The sequence below is a fragment of the Anser cygnoides genome, chromosome 1 (assembly GCF_040182565.1).
Source record: "Anser cygnoides isolate HZ-2024a breed goose chromosome 1, Taihu_goose_T2T_genome, whole genome shotgun sequence".
Lineage (NCBI taxonomy): Eukaryota > Metazoa > Chordata > Aves > Anseriformes > Anatidae > Anser > Anser cygnoides.
In genome coordinates, this window is record NC_089873.1 from 88536580 (window position 1) to 88555140 (window position 18561).

An 18561-nucleotide genomic window follows, 5' to 3' on the forward strand; every position below is an offset into this window, starting at 1 on the left:
ACCCTAAAGTGAGTAAAACTTTCAGATTCAGTAGATGTGGGAAAACACTGGAATTAGAAAGAAACTGATTTGATGTTATAGATGAAGGACATGCATGAAAAATTACATTTGATTGGAAGCTTATTTTTAGTAAAACAGATAATAAATAATATTGTCTGGAAATACATTAGCAGCATGATAGGAAGCAGCAAAACCAGGTAAGGTCCATGAAAATTTGGCAGGATTTTTTATGTAAGTTTAAAAACCAAGAGGTTTTTTGCTCACTAGATTCTGCAATGAATGATGACGGTAGCAGTGGGGATGTTGACAGAAATAACGGAATTGTGCTTTCTTGTATGTAAAAGAATGGAAAGATAATATACAGTTGATCAAAAACAAAGCTAGGAAAAAACCAACCCTACCACACGCATATAATCCTTCCACAGAAAAATCCAAGTAATGCTAAATGGTCTTTGAAGTACACATGATTGTACACAATATTTATAATAATACAGCGCACTTATGAGAAACATACCTACTGCATTTATACCCACTCTGCTTTAAGGAGACATTTATCATTTTCACGCAGATATATGTATATGCTGCAGACATATTAATGCAGCTGGAAGGGGGTGCATTAAGCTATTTACAGCAAATCAATGTTTTATAGCACTAGCTGTAGCTTCAATATATTCAGTCTCATTACCCTAGAATATATCCTCCTTTTTTTTTTTTTTGAATTCTGAATTAATGTTGTTGGCTCTGTTTAGCAATGCCTAATGCTTATGCTGCAAGCATTATGCAAATACATAACAGTAATGAAGCCACATTAGGACCTCAGCTCCCCTTTATGGCATGGCAGAGAATGGAACAAGAATCTTGTTACTGTACACAGCGGGGTGCCTGAGTTTTCTAAAATGAGGTGACTTGATCCTACAGTATACAGCCCCCTTGTACCCTGGCAGAAACACATATGCATGAAAAATGTGTTTCAACACCACGGGGAATTGGATTTCTATGGGTAAGTTTCAAAGCCATCAGTGGCAGCCCTCAGGAGGACAGGCCACTCAAAAGGCAGTATAATTTGCCACAGAGATCTCTGAATTTTATGCACCTGTGAGTACTGACAGACACACGCATACAGATGGGGCTAGCCACGCACATACGGCGGTGACATCTACCGGTAAATTATAGGTCAATATGATAATGCTTCCACCTGCCTTCCTGGCTACTTATCTCCCTGGGATTTACCTCAACGCTCCAAAATCTGGGTTGCCAAAACGGCTGCTCTCGGAAAAAAATACCATCAGGCTGCCAGAGAAATATCTCCTCCAAGCCTCCTTACCATGGAATATGCTCTCAGACGCTCCCGTTACAGACTCAGGGTGGATGAAATTCAATCCACCATGCACAAAATGTTATTCACAAAACTGCCAATAATCTAGTATCTCGAGCAGTCTGTCAGACGTGGCTTCATAAAACCTAGGTGCTTATTATACTACGGGGTATAGCTGAGGTGTTACTTGTCATTGAAGCTGCAATCTTCCGAAGCCCAGAAATGCAGATATCATAGTCTTTACATTTAACTCTACCCACTGCAAATGATGAATTTCTGAAATGTTTTCTGTTTTTAAGGGAAAGGAAAAGCTTCTCTTCTTTTATTGGACGTATAGCATTTGCTTGACACAACAATGGAGAGCTGAAGAGGTTTTTCTGAAATAAATTATTCAGGAAAAAAGCAAACGCAGCCACAATTTTGCAGACATTATATTTTCTCTGACACACTCTATTTCATGATGTCTTTGAAAAAGAAGTTATAGCCCATTTTGTTTCCTCTCTTGTTCAAAAGGAACATTTCTGTATAAAGGGAAATGCCAGCTGTTACTGGGATAATTACAATTTCTCATTGATACAAGAATGTTTTAAAAATAAACTGTAAATATTGCTCATTAGTATCACTGTGAGGCAGGCATTATTTTTAGAGTTGAAGAAGTAGAGTAGATGTGATGAGAGGTGGTGAATTCTGCAGTGGGAGTCGAGTGTCAAAGGAAGAACTGGAGCTTTTAAATTCAGTATTCTCTACTCACTTTGCTACTTGCATATCACCTATTTCTGAACAGAGGAATTAGATATCCAAACAACTACGAGGAGGAGAAGCATTAAATTTTTCTGGGTAATATATGAATTATTTAGTATGCAAAGATTATATATTTTAATACATTTTAAATGCATTTTTTCTCAACAGCTTGAAGGTTGAAGCAGCACCACATTAATCATGAAAGGGGCTAAGTGTTTGTATCTACAAGAAGGATATAGAAAAAGCTCTAGCAATCAGTGCAAGTCTTTGCACATTAGCAAATCTATGTGCCATCAAGTTCAGCCTGAAAGAATATGAACATGAGCTTAGTTTCAGTACACACCAAGCCCTCAGTCTGCTAACAAAAAGGCTGATTACTGCTCTCTTGTTCTGGTTTTGTGATGAATGCTTGATGGATATGAAAAGCAGTAAAACATTCAAATATTCCATACTGCAATCAAACACTGGGAAAAAAAAAGCTTTAGGTTTCTTTTCAGTGATGAGGATGTTTAAAACTCACTAGTAGGTCTTGTGGGTCAGCATTAAGGTGAGTAAAATGGGCAGGGTGTTTTTACAAGTAAATCTTTCTGTCAAGTGAGAATATAAAATATATGGGAAAGGGAGTATTTTTAAAGTTAACTAATTATTTTAGTGCTCTTAAATGCACAGGCTTTTATGTTCGTAAAGGGGAACATTCTTTTTATATATTTTTGTACGCAGATGATATCAATCACTGGAGTTTGTTAAATACATTTTGTCATTTTTGTTTGATGTTAGAGGCAGCTGTAACGGTTGAAGACTAAGTTAATATTAAATATTAATTACACAAAAATATCTGAAAATGTTTATGGACTACTACATACAATTTATATATTCTTTAGTTTAAAAATAATTTCAAATTGGCAACAAACGGTATCTGAAAATAAAGCTATAATCTTTCTGATAGTTTCATTATTAACAGTAATATAGACTTTGCTTTTGAAAGCTAACTGACAGGTTTTTTAATGAGACAGAGGCAGAACAAAGCCCAGAGGGATGTTGTCCCTGTGTCCTGCTGACATCTGAAAAATCTACCAGGAGAGATAGGCAGCTGCTCACACTTCATGGTACAGAGCCAATCCCAGGTGCCTGCCAAGTGTTTTGATATCTCTGGATTCAAAGAAAAGTTTTAGGGTAAGTTATTATTACTAGTACAGGAAACTGCCATCAGTGTAAGGACTTTTATTCTGTGTGCTACAGTAGTTTTCTTGCCTATTGATTACAATCCATTAAATATTCTTTTTCTTTTGGAATACTGTAGTTCTGCAACATGCAATAATTTATACAATGGCCTCTAACAGGTGTCCCAGTAGACTTCACTCACAGCTGTTCTACAAACCAAATGCACGGAAAATAAATCTTCCTTTCCTCACACGAACATTAGCAAGCCAGGCTCTTAGCACAATCTGTTCATCAGTACACTAGTTTCCTTGGAAAGTTCAATATCTTAGCTAATGTTTATTAATTAAGCAATAAGACATGACAGACTGTGCGGCAGCCCTAATTAATGGATACCTCTGGTGCCTGCCACACATCTAAGAAGTGCATTAATCAGCACCAACACAGGTCTGAACTGACTTACCACAATAATAAAATGGTTATTTACTTAAACAAGAACATTTCTCAAAGCTAATAACATTTCAAGCCTCTACATTATACCATGTACAGTATTAAAAAATGTATGAGAGACATTTTCAAACTCTGTTGCCTAAAGTTCAGCTTCCAAATCCCTGCATAAGAATATGAACAGAGGATGCCTGATCTGCAAAGGTGTTGAGTCTCTCTGGCTTGCACTGCCCCGGTGGATATGTATGAACAGCTACAGTCTGAAAATCAGATGGAGCTTATTTAGGTGACAGGTATCACTTTTACACTTCTCTTTGCATGAGCTTGGACACTTTGCTACCTGTGCGTGTTCTTGGTTCTTTCATTACTGTGATCGAGGGGTTACACAGGGTAGAAGCAGACCCTTGGTAGAAGCAGTTCAGCCCCACTACTCGTCTGGCTGAAGGTGTGTTCATGAGGCAAAGAGGCACCAGACAATGCTGAACGGTCTTCTCTTACCATTTCCTCCTGTTGGGTGGGGAACGGTGTATTGTTTGTTATCATGTTATGCATGTAAGAAGCGAATGTTTAACTGACAGCTGCTTCCACTAAAATCACAACTTAGCGTGGTCCAAAAAGTGAACTAATTTCCCAAAGTAATAAGAAAAGCAATTTACAAGATGGTATGTGAAAAAATACTCCAGACCTGTGGAGTTTATATGTGGAAAACTGCTTCTGTTGCTCTACAAAAACCCACCCTGGTCTGTAAGTATCTCATCACTAACTAGAGCCAAGTTTTATTAAGACCAAAACACGATTTCCAGAAAATAATTTCTTGTAATGTTAATGATGCCAAATATTTTGCTGCTGCAGAACCTGTAACTATACATAGGCCTTACAGACAATCGTTTGCATAATATGTCTTTTATGAACCTGGTTAGTGCATGTCTCTCTCTGTTACTTCCTGTGCCATGTGTACAGTATCAATGACCTTTGGGAAAATCCTGTTGTTTCCGCAAAATAAGCTCACGTGAATTCAGGGTAACTTACTGTACTAAAACATACGTCCCAACATCCAGCAAAGTAAACTTTACAATATGTCTAATAACTTGAAAATTCACAATGACATTTAGAGTCACTAAACATACTTAGAAGGTCACAGGTACTTGCTGTTAACATTTCAGCAGTGAAAGCCTGTGGGCAGGGCTCTGGAGAGAGAGTCCTTTGTGCTATGCTTTGGTGAACTGCAGGGAGAGCTCTCAGGAGTCCGCATCATTAACGTAAGCAGCATCCATAAGGCCCACATCATTATTCTGTGCTAACAGATACTTATATTTTGGACGTACAAATGATTAAATGTTACCCTCCTGCTGAAGCAGAATATTTAATATGCCCTAAATGGAGAGGGTCACTAATGAATTATTGCTGCTGGCATAGTCTTGAATAAATACTTTGTAGATTCTGACAGAGAGAAAGAGGATAGGCTTGAAGCCTGCTTCAAAGAAAGGGAGACAGGTAGAATAAATTTCTGTGTTGTGTATGACTCTAGCCTGGCCACTTGGACTCTACGTAAGGGTCCTACAAGTTATTCAAACCCTTCCACAAGGAGGTGAAGAGTGGGGTCAGACAGACTTGATGAAGTCTCCTTCTCTCTCCCCCGCCATTCCCAGTTGGCAGGAACATCAGTGAGAGTCAAGGGCTGGGCTGGTGATGGATCCAGTGTGAAGAGAAATATTATGATTACAGAAGTAAAAGAGACAGTGGTAACTGGCTTTCTCATAGAAAGTTAACTCAAGACCAGATGAAATCACTCACAGCTGGAATAGAGACTGAAATTCCCTATGTGGTAGCACAAGATTGCATGACAGTGAGACACAAGGATGCAGCAGAAAAGCATTCTCTTCCTCACACCTCTGCAAGTTGCTGTCACTCATGGCCACCCATCACCCAGAGCTAGATAAGCAGAGTGGCAAGATGAGGGATGGAGACAGACTTATGGGGAGGTGACACTGCAGCTGGAAGCACTGGCTGCAAGGCACTGCACAGAAGCCAGGCACCACGGCAGGACTGACTTTGTATTTCTGGCTTCATTAATCTCCAAAACCACATGAACAGGGTGCTGCAGAGGGAAGTGAGAAGTGAAATACTAATTACACGGTGAGGAAATCTAGGCAAAAGACTGCCGCCCATGATATGTTCAGAGGCAAGAGCAGAAAGGACTGTGAGCTACTGCTGCATTTATGGTTAGCATAATCCCTTGACCAGGAAGAGTTAATTGGGTTGGAAGGGAAAAAGTAACTGCCCAGTAAGCCTCACTTGTAAAGCCACATGTGGACATTTTACCTACTGCTCAGCGACTGCTGTGTGGACAAGAGGCAGGGGGCACAAACTGAAAAACATGAAATTCCATCAAAACGTGAGACAATCCTTTTCTGCTGTGATGGTGACTGAGAACTGGCGCAGGCTGTCCTGAGAGGTTGTGGAGTCTCCCTCTTTGGGGATGCTCCAGGAGGGAGATGGTCCTGAGCAAACTGCTTTAGCTGACCCTGCTTGAGCAAGCGGTGTCGGACAAGACAGTCTTGAAAGGCCCCTCAGCCTTTGCTGTTCATGATACGCAAATGCCTTTTTCTCAGTTTCATGTTCTGTTCCATCTCACCTTAACAGAAGGCTCACAGTGAAACCAACCATTGCATCTGTTAGTTTGGGAAGGCAGAAAATGTGAGGATAGACATGCATTTGGATACAAGCTGATTGCATGCAATGCAGAGTAATCAGGTTTTGCAACAGCATATGAATGATGAATAAGCTGATATTGCCTTGGCTGTGTTTAGCTTTGTTTCTGAATGGAAGAATAGCTCAAAAATAGCACCCTCTGCTATTTCAAGGCTGCAAGAGACATCCTAACTCTTTAGCAATGAGCTCCTAAACACCACATCTTACAACGTGGCATTTTAAGAAAAATAATGACAGTTTGCCATAAGTTAGTGTTTGTATGCTGTGGCAGTTCAGGAGCTGGTAAGTGGTTCTCAGTTCAGGCAAGGAAACAGCTGGTTGTTAGCCTGCATTGGCCCATTCATCCTCTTTTATTAACTTTGAACCTACTAGCCCACTTCAATCAAATCAAACATGTTGTGTTAAAATCAGCAGCTGGGAAGAATAAAAGGTTTGCTGTTGATATATTTGGTTGTGCAAAACAGACTTAAATATGTGAGAAATGTATACACAGAATCACACACTGTGCCCCAGGGAAAAGTAGGCTTAATTCAGTCGTCTAAGTATAGGTGTTTAATTTTAGACTTCCTTGAGTATCCTGCCTGGTTTTCAGCTGTTGTTCCTCAAGGACTTGCGTCTCCTGCATGTGATGCATCAGATGCATGTGGAGATCTTAGTCACACTAGGCAATCTAAAAAGCTAATGGATTGCTAGCTGTGGAAAACAGAATCGAGCCTACTGGGCGTATCTGCTTATTTCACAATAGATCTGATGTGATTAGAGTTCAAACAGTACCAAAATAATGTCTCCACTGAAGAAAAAGGTCCATCTCAGCTCAGTGGTTTATTGTGGTCTTCAGACAGACAACCAGCTGCCACTGCCCGGTCTATCAACTGGTGTGTAGCTCAAAACCAGGCACAGCACGTACTGTCCCATACCTGCTGTTAACTGAGGAGCAGAGTAGGAAGCTGGGCTGCTGTCTGTTAGATGTGTGGAAAGGGTGTGGAGGCTGTAGGCATTGTTAGGGGAGAATGATGTACAGGAGAGGTGATCTTATTCCAAAGGGTAAACTCACAAGAGAAATGTTGGAGAAAAGTAGGATATGTACGAGGGAGTACAAATCCAAAGGAAATAAGGCTTTATTAGTATTAGTTCTTTAGTTCTGATTTTTTTTAACACTCTAAAATTATGTTTTTTAATGAAAATCTTTTTTAGATCCTTATCCCCAAATGACTCATCAGCCTTAACAAGCAACCAGACTTGAACAGCTGAATAACTTAGCAACAATATAAAAACAGGCATTTGGGAAAAGTCTTGTCAACTCTTCAGAACCAGTGCAGAGGTATTCTAGACACACAGAGAGGTTAAGATGGGTTGGCAGATATTCTTCATTTTCACATAGAGGTTGATGGCTGGTGGGAAGACTATGCCAGCTTGAGCTGTGATGGGGGCGCATCAAATAACAGAGTGAAAACGTAGCTGTGGTGGAAAAAAAGGCATTCCTCCCTTTCTATGCTACATTTCCTAGGACAAGCCTTCGACGTTACAATATGTAAATATGTGTTTTAATTGGGAAAGCTTATTTGGCCACATGCTTTGTAAAAATATGTCAGAGAACAGCATTACTTTGTTAAGAGGGAGGACTATTATCCTGCACTGTGGTTAAGCCTATAGTTGGTCTTTAAGGAAAGCAATGTGTTTAATTCTTAAAAAGGAGGATTTGCAAATACATTCCTCATGGCAACTTAACCTTTACTATTTTAGCATTTATCTGTGTACGCCCATTGAAGGATACTGTCAGACTGTAATGGAGATAATGGGCCAAATTTATCATCAGAATAGTTCCAGTCTTCCCTCCAGTTTTGATTTATAGCTTAACTAAGAACTGCATCAAATTGCATATCTGATGCAGATTCCCAGGGATTTGGATGAAAGCCACATATATCCAGCATCAAAACCTGGCAAGCTGCCTATGACTTTGTAATACATCTTTAATCCTTGGACGAAGCTAGTCAAGGTATTGGCAATAGAGGGCCAAGTCTCCAGGTTGCATAAATTAGCTATTCCATTGACGTTGATAAGAGTTATGCTGATTTAGATAAGTTGAGGTTGCAGCCTAGAAAGTGAATGAGAAAGCAAAGCAGGGAAGAGAAAGACAACCATTTTCAAGGAACATTTCAACAACGTGCAGAGTAGTCCTATGCAGTACTTACATCCTGGTTGGACATCTCCCAGTATGGCCTCTCACCATAGGACATCACTTCCCACATTACAATCCCATAGCTCCATGCATCGCTTGCTGAAGAGAACTTACGGTAAGCTATAGCTTCAGGAGCAGTCCACCGTATGGGGATTTTTCCACCCTGCAAAATACGTTGACAACGTATCAATATGACTGGAATACAGAATATATATATATATATATTTTTTTTTTTAAAAAAAAAAGGTATCCTAGATGCCAAGTTCTGCCTTCTGTCAATTTGCTGCAAGCGGAAAGGAAGAAATAACCCTTTTTCAGAATCTGATAGAAATTTGGTTTCGTCTGTAGTCTAATTCACCAAAAGCAGTGCTTCTTGAAAAAAATCTCAGTTCAGAGAACAAAACACTTTTTAAATGATTCATGTTCATTCAAGGGCATATAATTAGTCAGAACCTTCAATATAAATAGTCACATGCCTTTTGATTGAAAAAAAAAAACCAAAAAAATTGAGATTCCTAATAAATTGACATTTAATCTCTTTCTTCAAAGGAAACAGAAACATTTACTGCAAAAGGGAATACCCAAAGCACTTAATAAAATTATATAAGCAGAAAGGAAACTATAGCCTTTCTATTATTCTTTACCCTTGATAATGTATTTTATTTTTTTGTTAGTGCCCTTTAAACGTCCAGGTAAATAGCAAACCAAGTTAGTTTCTAGTAGGCATTTTCTTAGGGTATTGAATAAATTTGTTCTGCAGCTTTCCACTTAAAATTCAAGTACTACCACAAAAAAAATGGGGGTAAGAATTCAATCTACAAACCTGAGTTACTCTTTCGGAGACCACAGTATGCAGAATTTTTCTCTGACATTACTAATTTACTTCACTGCATCTGTTCTATACTCCCATAAATAGTTTATGTACAAAAAACTATTTTTCCTTTTCACAACCAAGTGTTTCTTCTCCATTTCTCAATTCAAAACTACGTATTTACTATCATTTTCTGCATAAAATTTCAAATAAGTTGTCGAGTGAGCAAGCAGTATGCTGACGGTGCCACTAGATGGTAGGAGGAGGCAGGCAGTGGAGCTGAGCTAACTTAGCAGGAGTTGCTTTCAACCAGCAGTAATAGACTCTGCTCAGTGTTATGATTTTATTTCTGACAGAAACAAAAGGAGAAATGAACTAGAACATCGGTTTGGCAGTTGAAGAGAAGCCACAGTTAAAAACAAATATGCAAATCTCTGTTAATTTGCTTTGAATATACACAAAAATATTTGTCTGCGAGCTGTTGAGGCCTGATGCAAAATTGACTCCGATTATGCTTCTTCTACCAGAAAGTGTTCAAAAGCAAAGCTTGGTGTCTGCAGTGATGTGCCAGAAAGGTAACTTCTCATCACTGACCGCCACCTTCTGATGAAAAATGTACGGTTAGCATTTAAGTTGTATGATAATTAAGAGAGTCCTCTGCATGAGCTTACATTTTTTGCAGCTGGTTGTTTAAAGCCTTTGCCTGCTCAATTTTGGCCTCACACAGGTCTGGTTGGCATCAGTAGCAAACTGCCTACTGATTTTCACAGCAGTAAGATAAAGGTAACACTGTGTTGTATTTTTGCCCAAGATACCACCTGCCCCCATTTTACTTTCTTTAATCCAATAACCAGCTCACTCACCTGGGATGCGTGAGACGCAGAGACCTTAATGCCACCCCTGCTGCCATACCTGAGCGGGCCCTAGCCAGCGCGTGTTATGGCTGCAGGGTGTGATGATGCTCCTCATCCCTCCCTGGTACAGCTGTTCCACTTGGGAAGCAATTACAAATGCATTTGGGTACGAGAATGGAAAAAACAGGATGCCACAGGAGATTTATGATAGGACATTCTCCATGGAAAGACAAGCCTGATTTCTAAATAAATTAGATGAGAACATTTGGCATTTGATGACTCACAGTCTCACTGCAATGGTATTTTGGTGGGATGTGTAAGCCCAGGCCTCCTTAGGCAGTGGAAGATTTAAATATTTAAATATTGTGTGCCCCAGATGAACACAACGCACTGGGCTGCCCGACCAGAAGGATTTCCCCAGAATCACTTGAACTGTGGAGAATGCTTCATCACAGCGAGTGGGGAGTGAGGAAAAATATCTCCTCGCACCACAGTCTGGGGCCTTATATTTTTTTACTGGATCAAGCAGTCCTTTATTTTTAAACACTTTGTTGTCAATTTTATGTATTCCATTCTCAGATCCCTGGCTTTTGCAGGTTACAGGGGGGACAATAAATATTTTCCCAGCCTAAGTCACAGTGTTGCGGTAAGCACTTACCTCCTTATTTTGGACCTGGACACATGCATTTTTAGTAAGGTACACAACATTCATGCTGACCCATATAATAAGAGACACTACCCTGAAAATCCTAAATGCTCTTCCTCATCATAGCATATTAATCCTGGCTGCCAAATGATGTAGGACACCAATGAGAGTTTACCCTCTAAATCCAGTCTCAGCAAACAATCCTTGCTGCCTTTTGCTCTATGCCCATTTAGGATACTTTCTGAAGTGCTACAACAGCATTTGAGGGAGGATGAAAAAGAAAAATTCCTTATTTTCTTTCCTCATCACAGTCTCAGCAGATAATAGTGGAAAAAAAACCTACCAGTTTAAATGATCGTGTTATTGTCAGACTTTCACACTGTTTATCATGACAAACGGATGAGTCTACACATTTACAGTGAGCCTACATTTCCACTTTGCATACTTTTATTAATCATGTATCAGTATTTTAATTTTAATAAAAAGCCTACATTTAATCTACTTTTAGGGAAAGCACAAATCTAGATACGCAAATAAAAAGCATTTGGATTTTTACAAAATTTGACGTTAACAATTTAACATCATATGGATATCAATGCGCATAATAATTTTTAATTTTTTTTCCATCAATCTGATTATGTATTCCCAAATTATACTCAAAAAAGCAGTCACTGTTGTCATCTTGAGCAGCTTTTGCAGCTCAACCTGTGGACTGCTGGCTAAATATAAATGAGTTTCAAAGAATCTGACTAGACTCTGTAACTAGTTTCATCATGCAGCTTTACTGACTGATCCGTTTTGGACTGAAACAGTAGTGGCTCATTGAGTGTGAAAATGAGAATGGAGAACAGCATCTTAACAAAATTCAAGGCAGTTCATGTTCAAGGGCAAAAGATGTGCTCAGTGTTGTAATGCAAAAGAAAATCTTTTGTGCTAGCCCTAATGACAAAGTGAAGCAAAACCTCTAAAACTTTTAAGTGGATTCATCTCAAACATGACATAATATTCATAAAAATGTAAATTTCAACACTTAATTATGTTTGCAGAATATCTTTTTATGCAAAAAAAAGTTTTATTTATTTGAAAATAATTCAAAAGGTGGAGATTGCAATATGACTACCTTAAGACACATATATAACTGAACAATAGTAATAGCTGTTCATGCATAACAGAAGGGCACGTAAGGTTTAAAATAGCCAAAAATATAATTCCTGTATCTGGTTAGAGTAATAAACACTGTTACTGATATCTGACATTTCCTTTAATATTTTGATCTAATTAGGAATATAGTAAATACTTATGCTTATACAATGCCCCACCTTCAAGTTAAAATAATTTATAAACCATCTAAATTTTACTACTTCAGCAATGCAATCTGTCACAGCTCCCTGTATCAGAAAGCCCTTGAGCACGCTTTTTATTTTTTTTGTTATTCTTTTTTTTTTTTTTTTGGGGTGGTGGGGGTTGTTTGGGGAGTGGGGAAGAGGGGAAGGGACAGAAGTGGTGTTAGGAACTACGCTGTATTTCTGCCTCACCTCATACATTAATAATGACACCAGTGACAAGCTAATTTTCTTTTCGTATAGTAAAAGAACACGAACACTGCAATTCAAATTATTAAAATTTTTGCATAATCCTTTTTTGCATACACTTCCTGCTGAATACTGTCTAGCTCCTGATATTTTTCTTGATTGTCATTTAATACGTAATTTCACTATGCAATGTCAAGAATCCACTTGGAATTAGAGTATTAGGCTGACATTGCTTCATGTGTAGAACTGCTCAGAGATCAGCTCCTGAAATGAAATTTGCCCCCTTGCCCACCCACACCTACACAGACACTGGCTTTCCCAGTAGAGCTGGCAATAGCAGTTTGCCACACGTTTAATGACAGAATTGGATTTATGTGTTACAGAAAGCCTTTCTTTGCCTAAAGCAATGCATCAGAGACAGTCTTCCCAAAATGCTGTCTCTTATTTGAGCTTACAACAAAAAAGTGCTTATGATCTGCTATGTGAAAAGACACTGGTGAGCAACTGACACTGCCATTACGTATTGTCCAACAGGCAGCAAAGTCTATTCCTTACTCTGCCTTTTTGCCATCTCCAATTTGATTTTTTTTTTTTACATGGTTGACATCTTTTTAAAGAAACAAGAGGCGTGAACAGTTTCTTTAATTAAATATTTAAACATGTTTTAACACTGGAGCAGAACAATGTAACTGGCAGCTACAGCACATTATTCCACTAAGGTGAAGGTCAGGATACATCAGCTCAAAATCCTTGATGTGAAAAACGACACAGAGGGCAAAGAAGCAAAGAAGGAAGTCTGTTAGATGCCCAGAACTTTTGGCATACCCTGCTAGCTAATTAAAGAAAGGAGCAACTCCACTGAAAACCTCAGATATAAAATTGAAGGTAAGATTTACGAGCTCTTAATGGATGTGCAAAGACAGTGATGCACGTAAGCTGCCAGAAACAAACACTGTGCATCAGGCCCCATGATGTCCTCAGAACTAACAGTGATGTGAAACAGTACCTATTTCTGTTGGAAAGTCTGTTCCTTGTTTCCCTTGAGTGACAGAACATGCAGAGGGACTGTCACAGAAGTGACTGAGGTTTTATGAAATTCTGAGGCACAAACCCATCAGTTCCAGATCCACAGACACCTAGAACTGTCTCTTTCTAGGACAAGAGGCAGTGAACTACATGCACCATTAGTCTGATCTGGCAGAGAAGTTCCTATGTATCTGTCACTTACTATTCTCTTATGTATGATGTTACTGAAATGGGCAATTTTCCATGACACAAGTGTAGTATCTGTCTTTTTCTCCACCCCATGTGACAGAAATGGGAAAAAGAACTTCAGAGTGAAGAGAGACAAAAGTAACGAGAGATTAGTTTTAAATATTGGACATAATTCATCATTCTGTACAAAAGCCTTACCCCACTTTACTGGAGCAATGCTTTTATTTGAGCATATGAATCAAGTTTTTCATGCACAAAGTTACAAATACTCAGAATATAGCATTTTCAAATCATTATTTAGAATGATTCAGTATTATCAACATTCTATAGACACTATTGGAATATCAGAGAAACTTCACGTCAGGATAGCGAAAAGGTTCTGAAAAGGCTTTTCAGAATTTGCCTTCATTCTGGCTGACTGTAGCCAGTTCTGCCAGTCTTTCATTTCCCTCAGAACTGAAACAAAACACCCCAAATTTCAAAAAGACAGGATTTCCTTTTAATCTCTGGTAAAAAAAAAAGAAAAAAAGAAAAAAATCCTGAATAAAATGTTAAATATGTGGAACTTGATTTATTTCCCCTAAAGTTAACTATCGATTTTTTATAAGTTATGATTTTGACAGTATGTCATTTTAGTGAATATTAACCCATACAGCACATGTATATTTGTGTCTTCAAAGTGGAGGAAGCTGTTGGTGGATGGGAAAAATCAGCACTTAAGATATTGCCAGAACTAAAACAGCCAAAATGAAAAAATTGTCCACAGATCATCGGAAACACTTCACATTAATTAGCATTAAGATTAGAGGTACAGCAGGATGTTTCTCCAAAATACTACACCCGACCAGTCATTTAATCTTCCTAAAGGCCATCAGCAAGTCTGAATTCATTAGTTGTACACGTACACACAAAAACTCCAGAAAAACAGATATCTCATAGAATCATAGAACGGCTCAGGCTGGAAGGGTCCTCAAAGATCACCTAGTTCCAACCCCCCTGCCATAGGCAAAGATGCTGTGCACTAGATCAGCCTGCTCAGGGCCCCATCTAACCTGGCCTTGAACACCTCCTGGGATGGGGCATCCACAGCTTCTCTGGGCAGCCTGTGCCAGTGCCTCACCGCCCTCTGAGTGAAGGCTCCTACCCTAATGACTTTTATATAAAGACTACTGCTAAGTTCAAACACTACAGAATTAAAGTATTATAGTACTCTTCTAAATATTGAAGAATTCTGAAATTAGGAACATTATATAAAACAACAGGAATTCTCATCAGTAGCTGTGGTAGTATTTCCTTCGAGACAAAACACTTCAACATGCAATCCCTTGCCTGTTCTGAGGCACTGATCTTCACTTGGGTTGAAAGTTAATAAGAAGTCTGATAAAAATGCATAGCTTTGACCCTCAAAATCCACATAAGTGAAATGGTACTGAATATTTCTGACCACTTACATCCGTCCTGCGATCATGTTTTCTTGACAGTGCAATTTAAAGAGCTTTATACAATGACAAAGATACAGCAAGTGACCAAATGCAGGTGGTTGACATCATTGTATCTTGTCTGTGTAAATAACTATACTACAGATATCTTTCCTTGCTAGCCATGATGCCTTCATCTACAAGGTGCTCATTAAAAGACCAAAGGTTTTTACCCATTTATTTTAAGAATGCATATTCTTTCATTTTCGAGCGAATAAAGTTCATTCCAGTGATCAAGCAAAAGGAGCCTGTGGTTGAAACTGGGAACAGTTCCAGTCCTCCAAAGCCGAAAGTTCACTGAAGTTTTTTTTGTTGTTGTTGTTGTTTTGTTTCAGAAGAAGAAGGGAGAAGAAAGTGAAGAGGAAGAAGGAAAAGACAAAGAGAAAAAGAAAAAAGATTTAACCTTCAGAAGTTGACAGCTAGAGGTGTCAGAGAGACGCAAGAGCAGGTCTGCTCCCTAAGGGAAGGAGAGCTGGGAGCAGCTGTGGTGGAGGCTGGGAATGCCCTCGTGGACCAGGTTCACCCCAAGGTGCCTGGCAGCACGAGCAGAGCAAGGTGGTGATGGTAATGGGCACTGTTGACAGCCCTGTGAGCATCAGGCAAAGGCAAGCCAAGGTCAATCCAACAAATCTGAACATCTCCAATCCAAAAGGACTGGGCTGGCCAGCTGCAGTGCTAATGAGGTGGGGTCCTGAGCCCATGGGCAGGGGCGGGGAGAGGCCCCCGAGGAGGCCTGGTGGTGTCCTCAGAGCCCTGGTAAGAACCAGACACTTTTTTTGAACCAGACTGTTTTTTTGAAAGGTAATGCTAAGACCGGTGGGGCCAAGGAACCTCCAAATGTTGTAGAGGGTAGACCTTGGCATTTCCCTAGCACTAAGAATGCATCAGTGAATTTTACAATATTGGGTGCTTGGCCATCAATAACAAAGAAATTATTTCTTTTTCTGAAATTAAATATCAGAGTCATGCATCTCTACAAATCCAGTTTAGAAACTACAGCGCTACTTGACAGTAAAGATAGGAAAAAAGGTCATTTTTCTTGAAACTAATATTTCTGGCAAAGATCTATCTCTTTCTGAGAGCATCAATTTCAAGCTATCTGCCAGCTGTGTCAGCACAGCTCACATTACAGCCGTAACCAATTTCTTGAAAGTTACTCCTACAGAGTCCTTCAATCTGCACACCCAAAGCCTATTCACTTTGCTTACATGACTAGTCCTACTGAAGTCAATGGAAAAGGTGAAGGGGATTTGTTCTGAGATGCTTATTTGAAGGATACCTTACATTGCACAACTCCGTAACAAAGAAATTTGCCGTAAGATCCACTCTTACTGCAGAATTGAGTTACTGGATAAAAATATTTCTCCAAAAATGAGTAAGTTGAATCAAAAAAAAAAAAAAGTTCCCAGGCATTATGCTTTCTTGAAAGCATCAGTCAAGACTTGCCTCTGAAATGATGCCCCTGACTTCACCAGGGCTCCATAAAGTGTTTATTATTGGATCAAAAGTAAACTGTTACCATGTGCTGCTTGAACACTTCATATCATTAACTATCATTAACGATTTCACAGCTAGTGATTTCAACACGAATATCTAGTTGACATGCACAAAAAACAGTTCCCATGTTTCAATGATCGAGTGACCTTTCTCTGTGCTGCCATAATGCCCAGATCATTCAGACTTGACTGCCTTGTCCCCGAACCCCTGCCACGATTCCTCCCACAGCATGCAATTAGAAGAGGCCAATAAGAACTCAGAAGCATATAGAAGCTTGGAAATTGAGGACTAAAGCAAATGGATTTAAATGCAAAATTAACAGTATATAGGCTGCAGTACTGTCTCCAGTATACATTTTCATATTCCATTAACAAAAGCCTTGCATGTTTTCTTCAAAATGAGTCTGCAAAGGATTTTTTTGGGGTGCTGTACTAGAGAGAATGTAGGGACTTAGATACTGAATTCATATACAGCTTGCTGTGGGGCATACTAGATTTTATTTATCTAAGGCTTCTTAAAAACTTTGTTCTAGAAATGTGTCAGAAACATCACAAAAGATAGGCTTCTCTTTTGAGAGTTAGTGTCATACACAGATGACAATGATCAGAATTATTATGAGACTAAGCTACTCTGCAAGTATCATTGCTTTACATTTCATCCCAGCTGGGTCAGGAAGTGCAGAGGAGAATTAATAGCTCAGTAACGGATGAATTAAATCTTCCGCTCACATTTTTGTGAGGTCACTTCTCATTTTATCCTGAAGGAGTTTGACGGTTCTTTAAGTTTCAGTCAGTTCATGGATTAGTAACTGCTTTAAAGAAAGGAAACAAACAGTCAGAAGGAAAAGGTCAACTTTTAGAGTGGCAACCCCCAGGGACCAATGCTAATGTCCTGCTGTCAGTGTATGTAGAAGGAATCTACAATACAGACTGGACAGTGAACAGGTAAAACTGTGCTAATAACTAAAAGGTATTCATGGTAGCAAGGATGGTGACAGACCCCCCCAGATTTGCCCAGAATCTTATGATACTGAGTTGCCAACTTATAAAGTGGCACAAAATTCAGTGATATAAAGTGAAAGACAAAAACAAAATGCTCCTAACTTTACATTAAAAAATAACAGGACTCTACTAACCTATCACTGTTCAAGACTGATATGTTGTGGTTATAACAGACAGTTCTTTGGAATTATCAACTCCATGCTCAATGCAGACTGAAGAGGACAAAAAAAAAAGAAAAAAAGAAATGAAGACATAGAAATGATCAGGAAAAGAAAAAAAAATATGACTGTTGAAACCTACTGTATTCCTGCATATTGTCTACTGATTGTAGTCTTGATCCCACATCCAAAAAGGACACACTAACAGAAGCTAACAGATCTGCAGAAAAAGACATGAGGGATGTTCAAACGCATGGAATAAAAGAAACTATCAGAGATCTAAGCAACCCTAAGTATAATGAATAGGAAAATAGGTGGAGAGTATATGTGTTTGCTTAGAGTATAGAACCAGGGTATATCACATGTAAGTGGCAAATAGCAGATTAAGAACAACAACAAAGTGAGTTTTTTTGTTTGTTTGTTTCACAATGACATTTATTGCCAGAGGATGTTGTGGACTCTAAAAATACAAACATCCCCAAAAAGTAACTAGATGAACTTACAGAAGAAATATTCATGAAAGATACACACCTCTGATTCCTCTAACTGGGAATCATAGAATCATTTAGGTTGGAAAGGACCTCCAAGATCATCAAGTCCAACTGTTAACCTAGTACTGCCAAGCCTATCACTCACCGACGTCCGTAAGTACCACACCCACGTGTCTTTTTAATACCTCTGGGGACGGTGACTCAGCCACTTCCCTGGGCAGCCTGGTCCAATGACTCACAATGGTTTCAGTGAAGAAATTTTTCCTAATATCCAACCTAAACCTCCCCCTGATGCAACTTGAGGCCATTTCCTCCTGTTTGTTGCT

At 39.1% G+C, this 18561-nt stretch overlaps 1 protein-coding gene and 1 long non-coding RNA gene across 14 annotated transcripts in view; one reads left to right on the plus strand and one right to left on the minus strand.

Annotated features, from left to right (window-relative positions):
• LOC106039588 (uncharacterized) overlaps positions 1-15846 on the plus strand; it is a 34768-nt gene extending 18922 nt beyond the window's left edge. For both annotated transcript variants that reach the window (XR_007166051.2, XR_007166053.2), the window contains 2 exons: positions 3070-3229; positions 15424-15846. This is a non-coding gene — a long non-coding RNA (uncharacterized lncRNA). The remainder of the gene's footprint in view (positions 1-3069; positions 3230-15423) is intronic.
• Positions 1-18561, minus strand: part of EPHA6 (EPH receptor A6) — a 517785-nt gene that overhangs the window by 11172 nt on the left and 488052 nt on the right. For 10 of the 12 annotated variants that reach the window (XM_067001793.1, XM_067001791.1, XM_067001836.1 and 7 more), the window contains one exon: positions 8566-8715. In XM_067001793.1, coding sequence (XP_066857894.1) covers positions 8566-8715 — 150 coding nt within the window. Of the gene's footprint in view, positions 1-207; positions 4169-4188; positions 8469-8565; positions 8716-18561 lie in introns of those variants that run through there. The other 2 variants (XM_067001805.1, XM_067001811.1) reach the window with 2 other exon arrangements.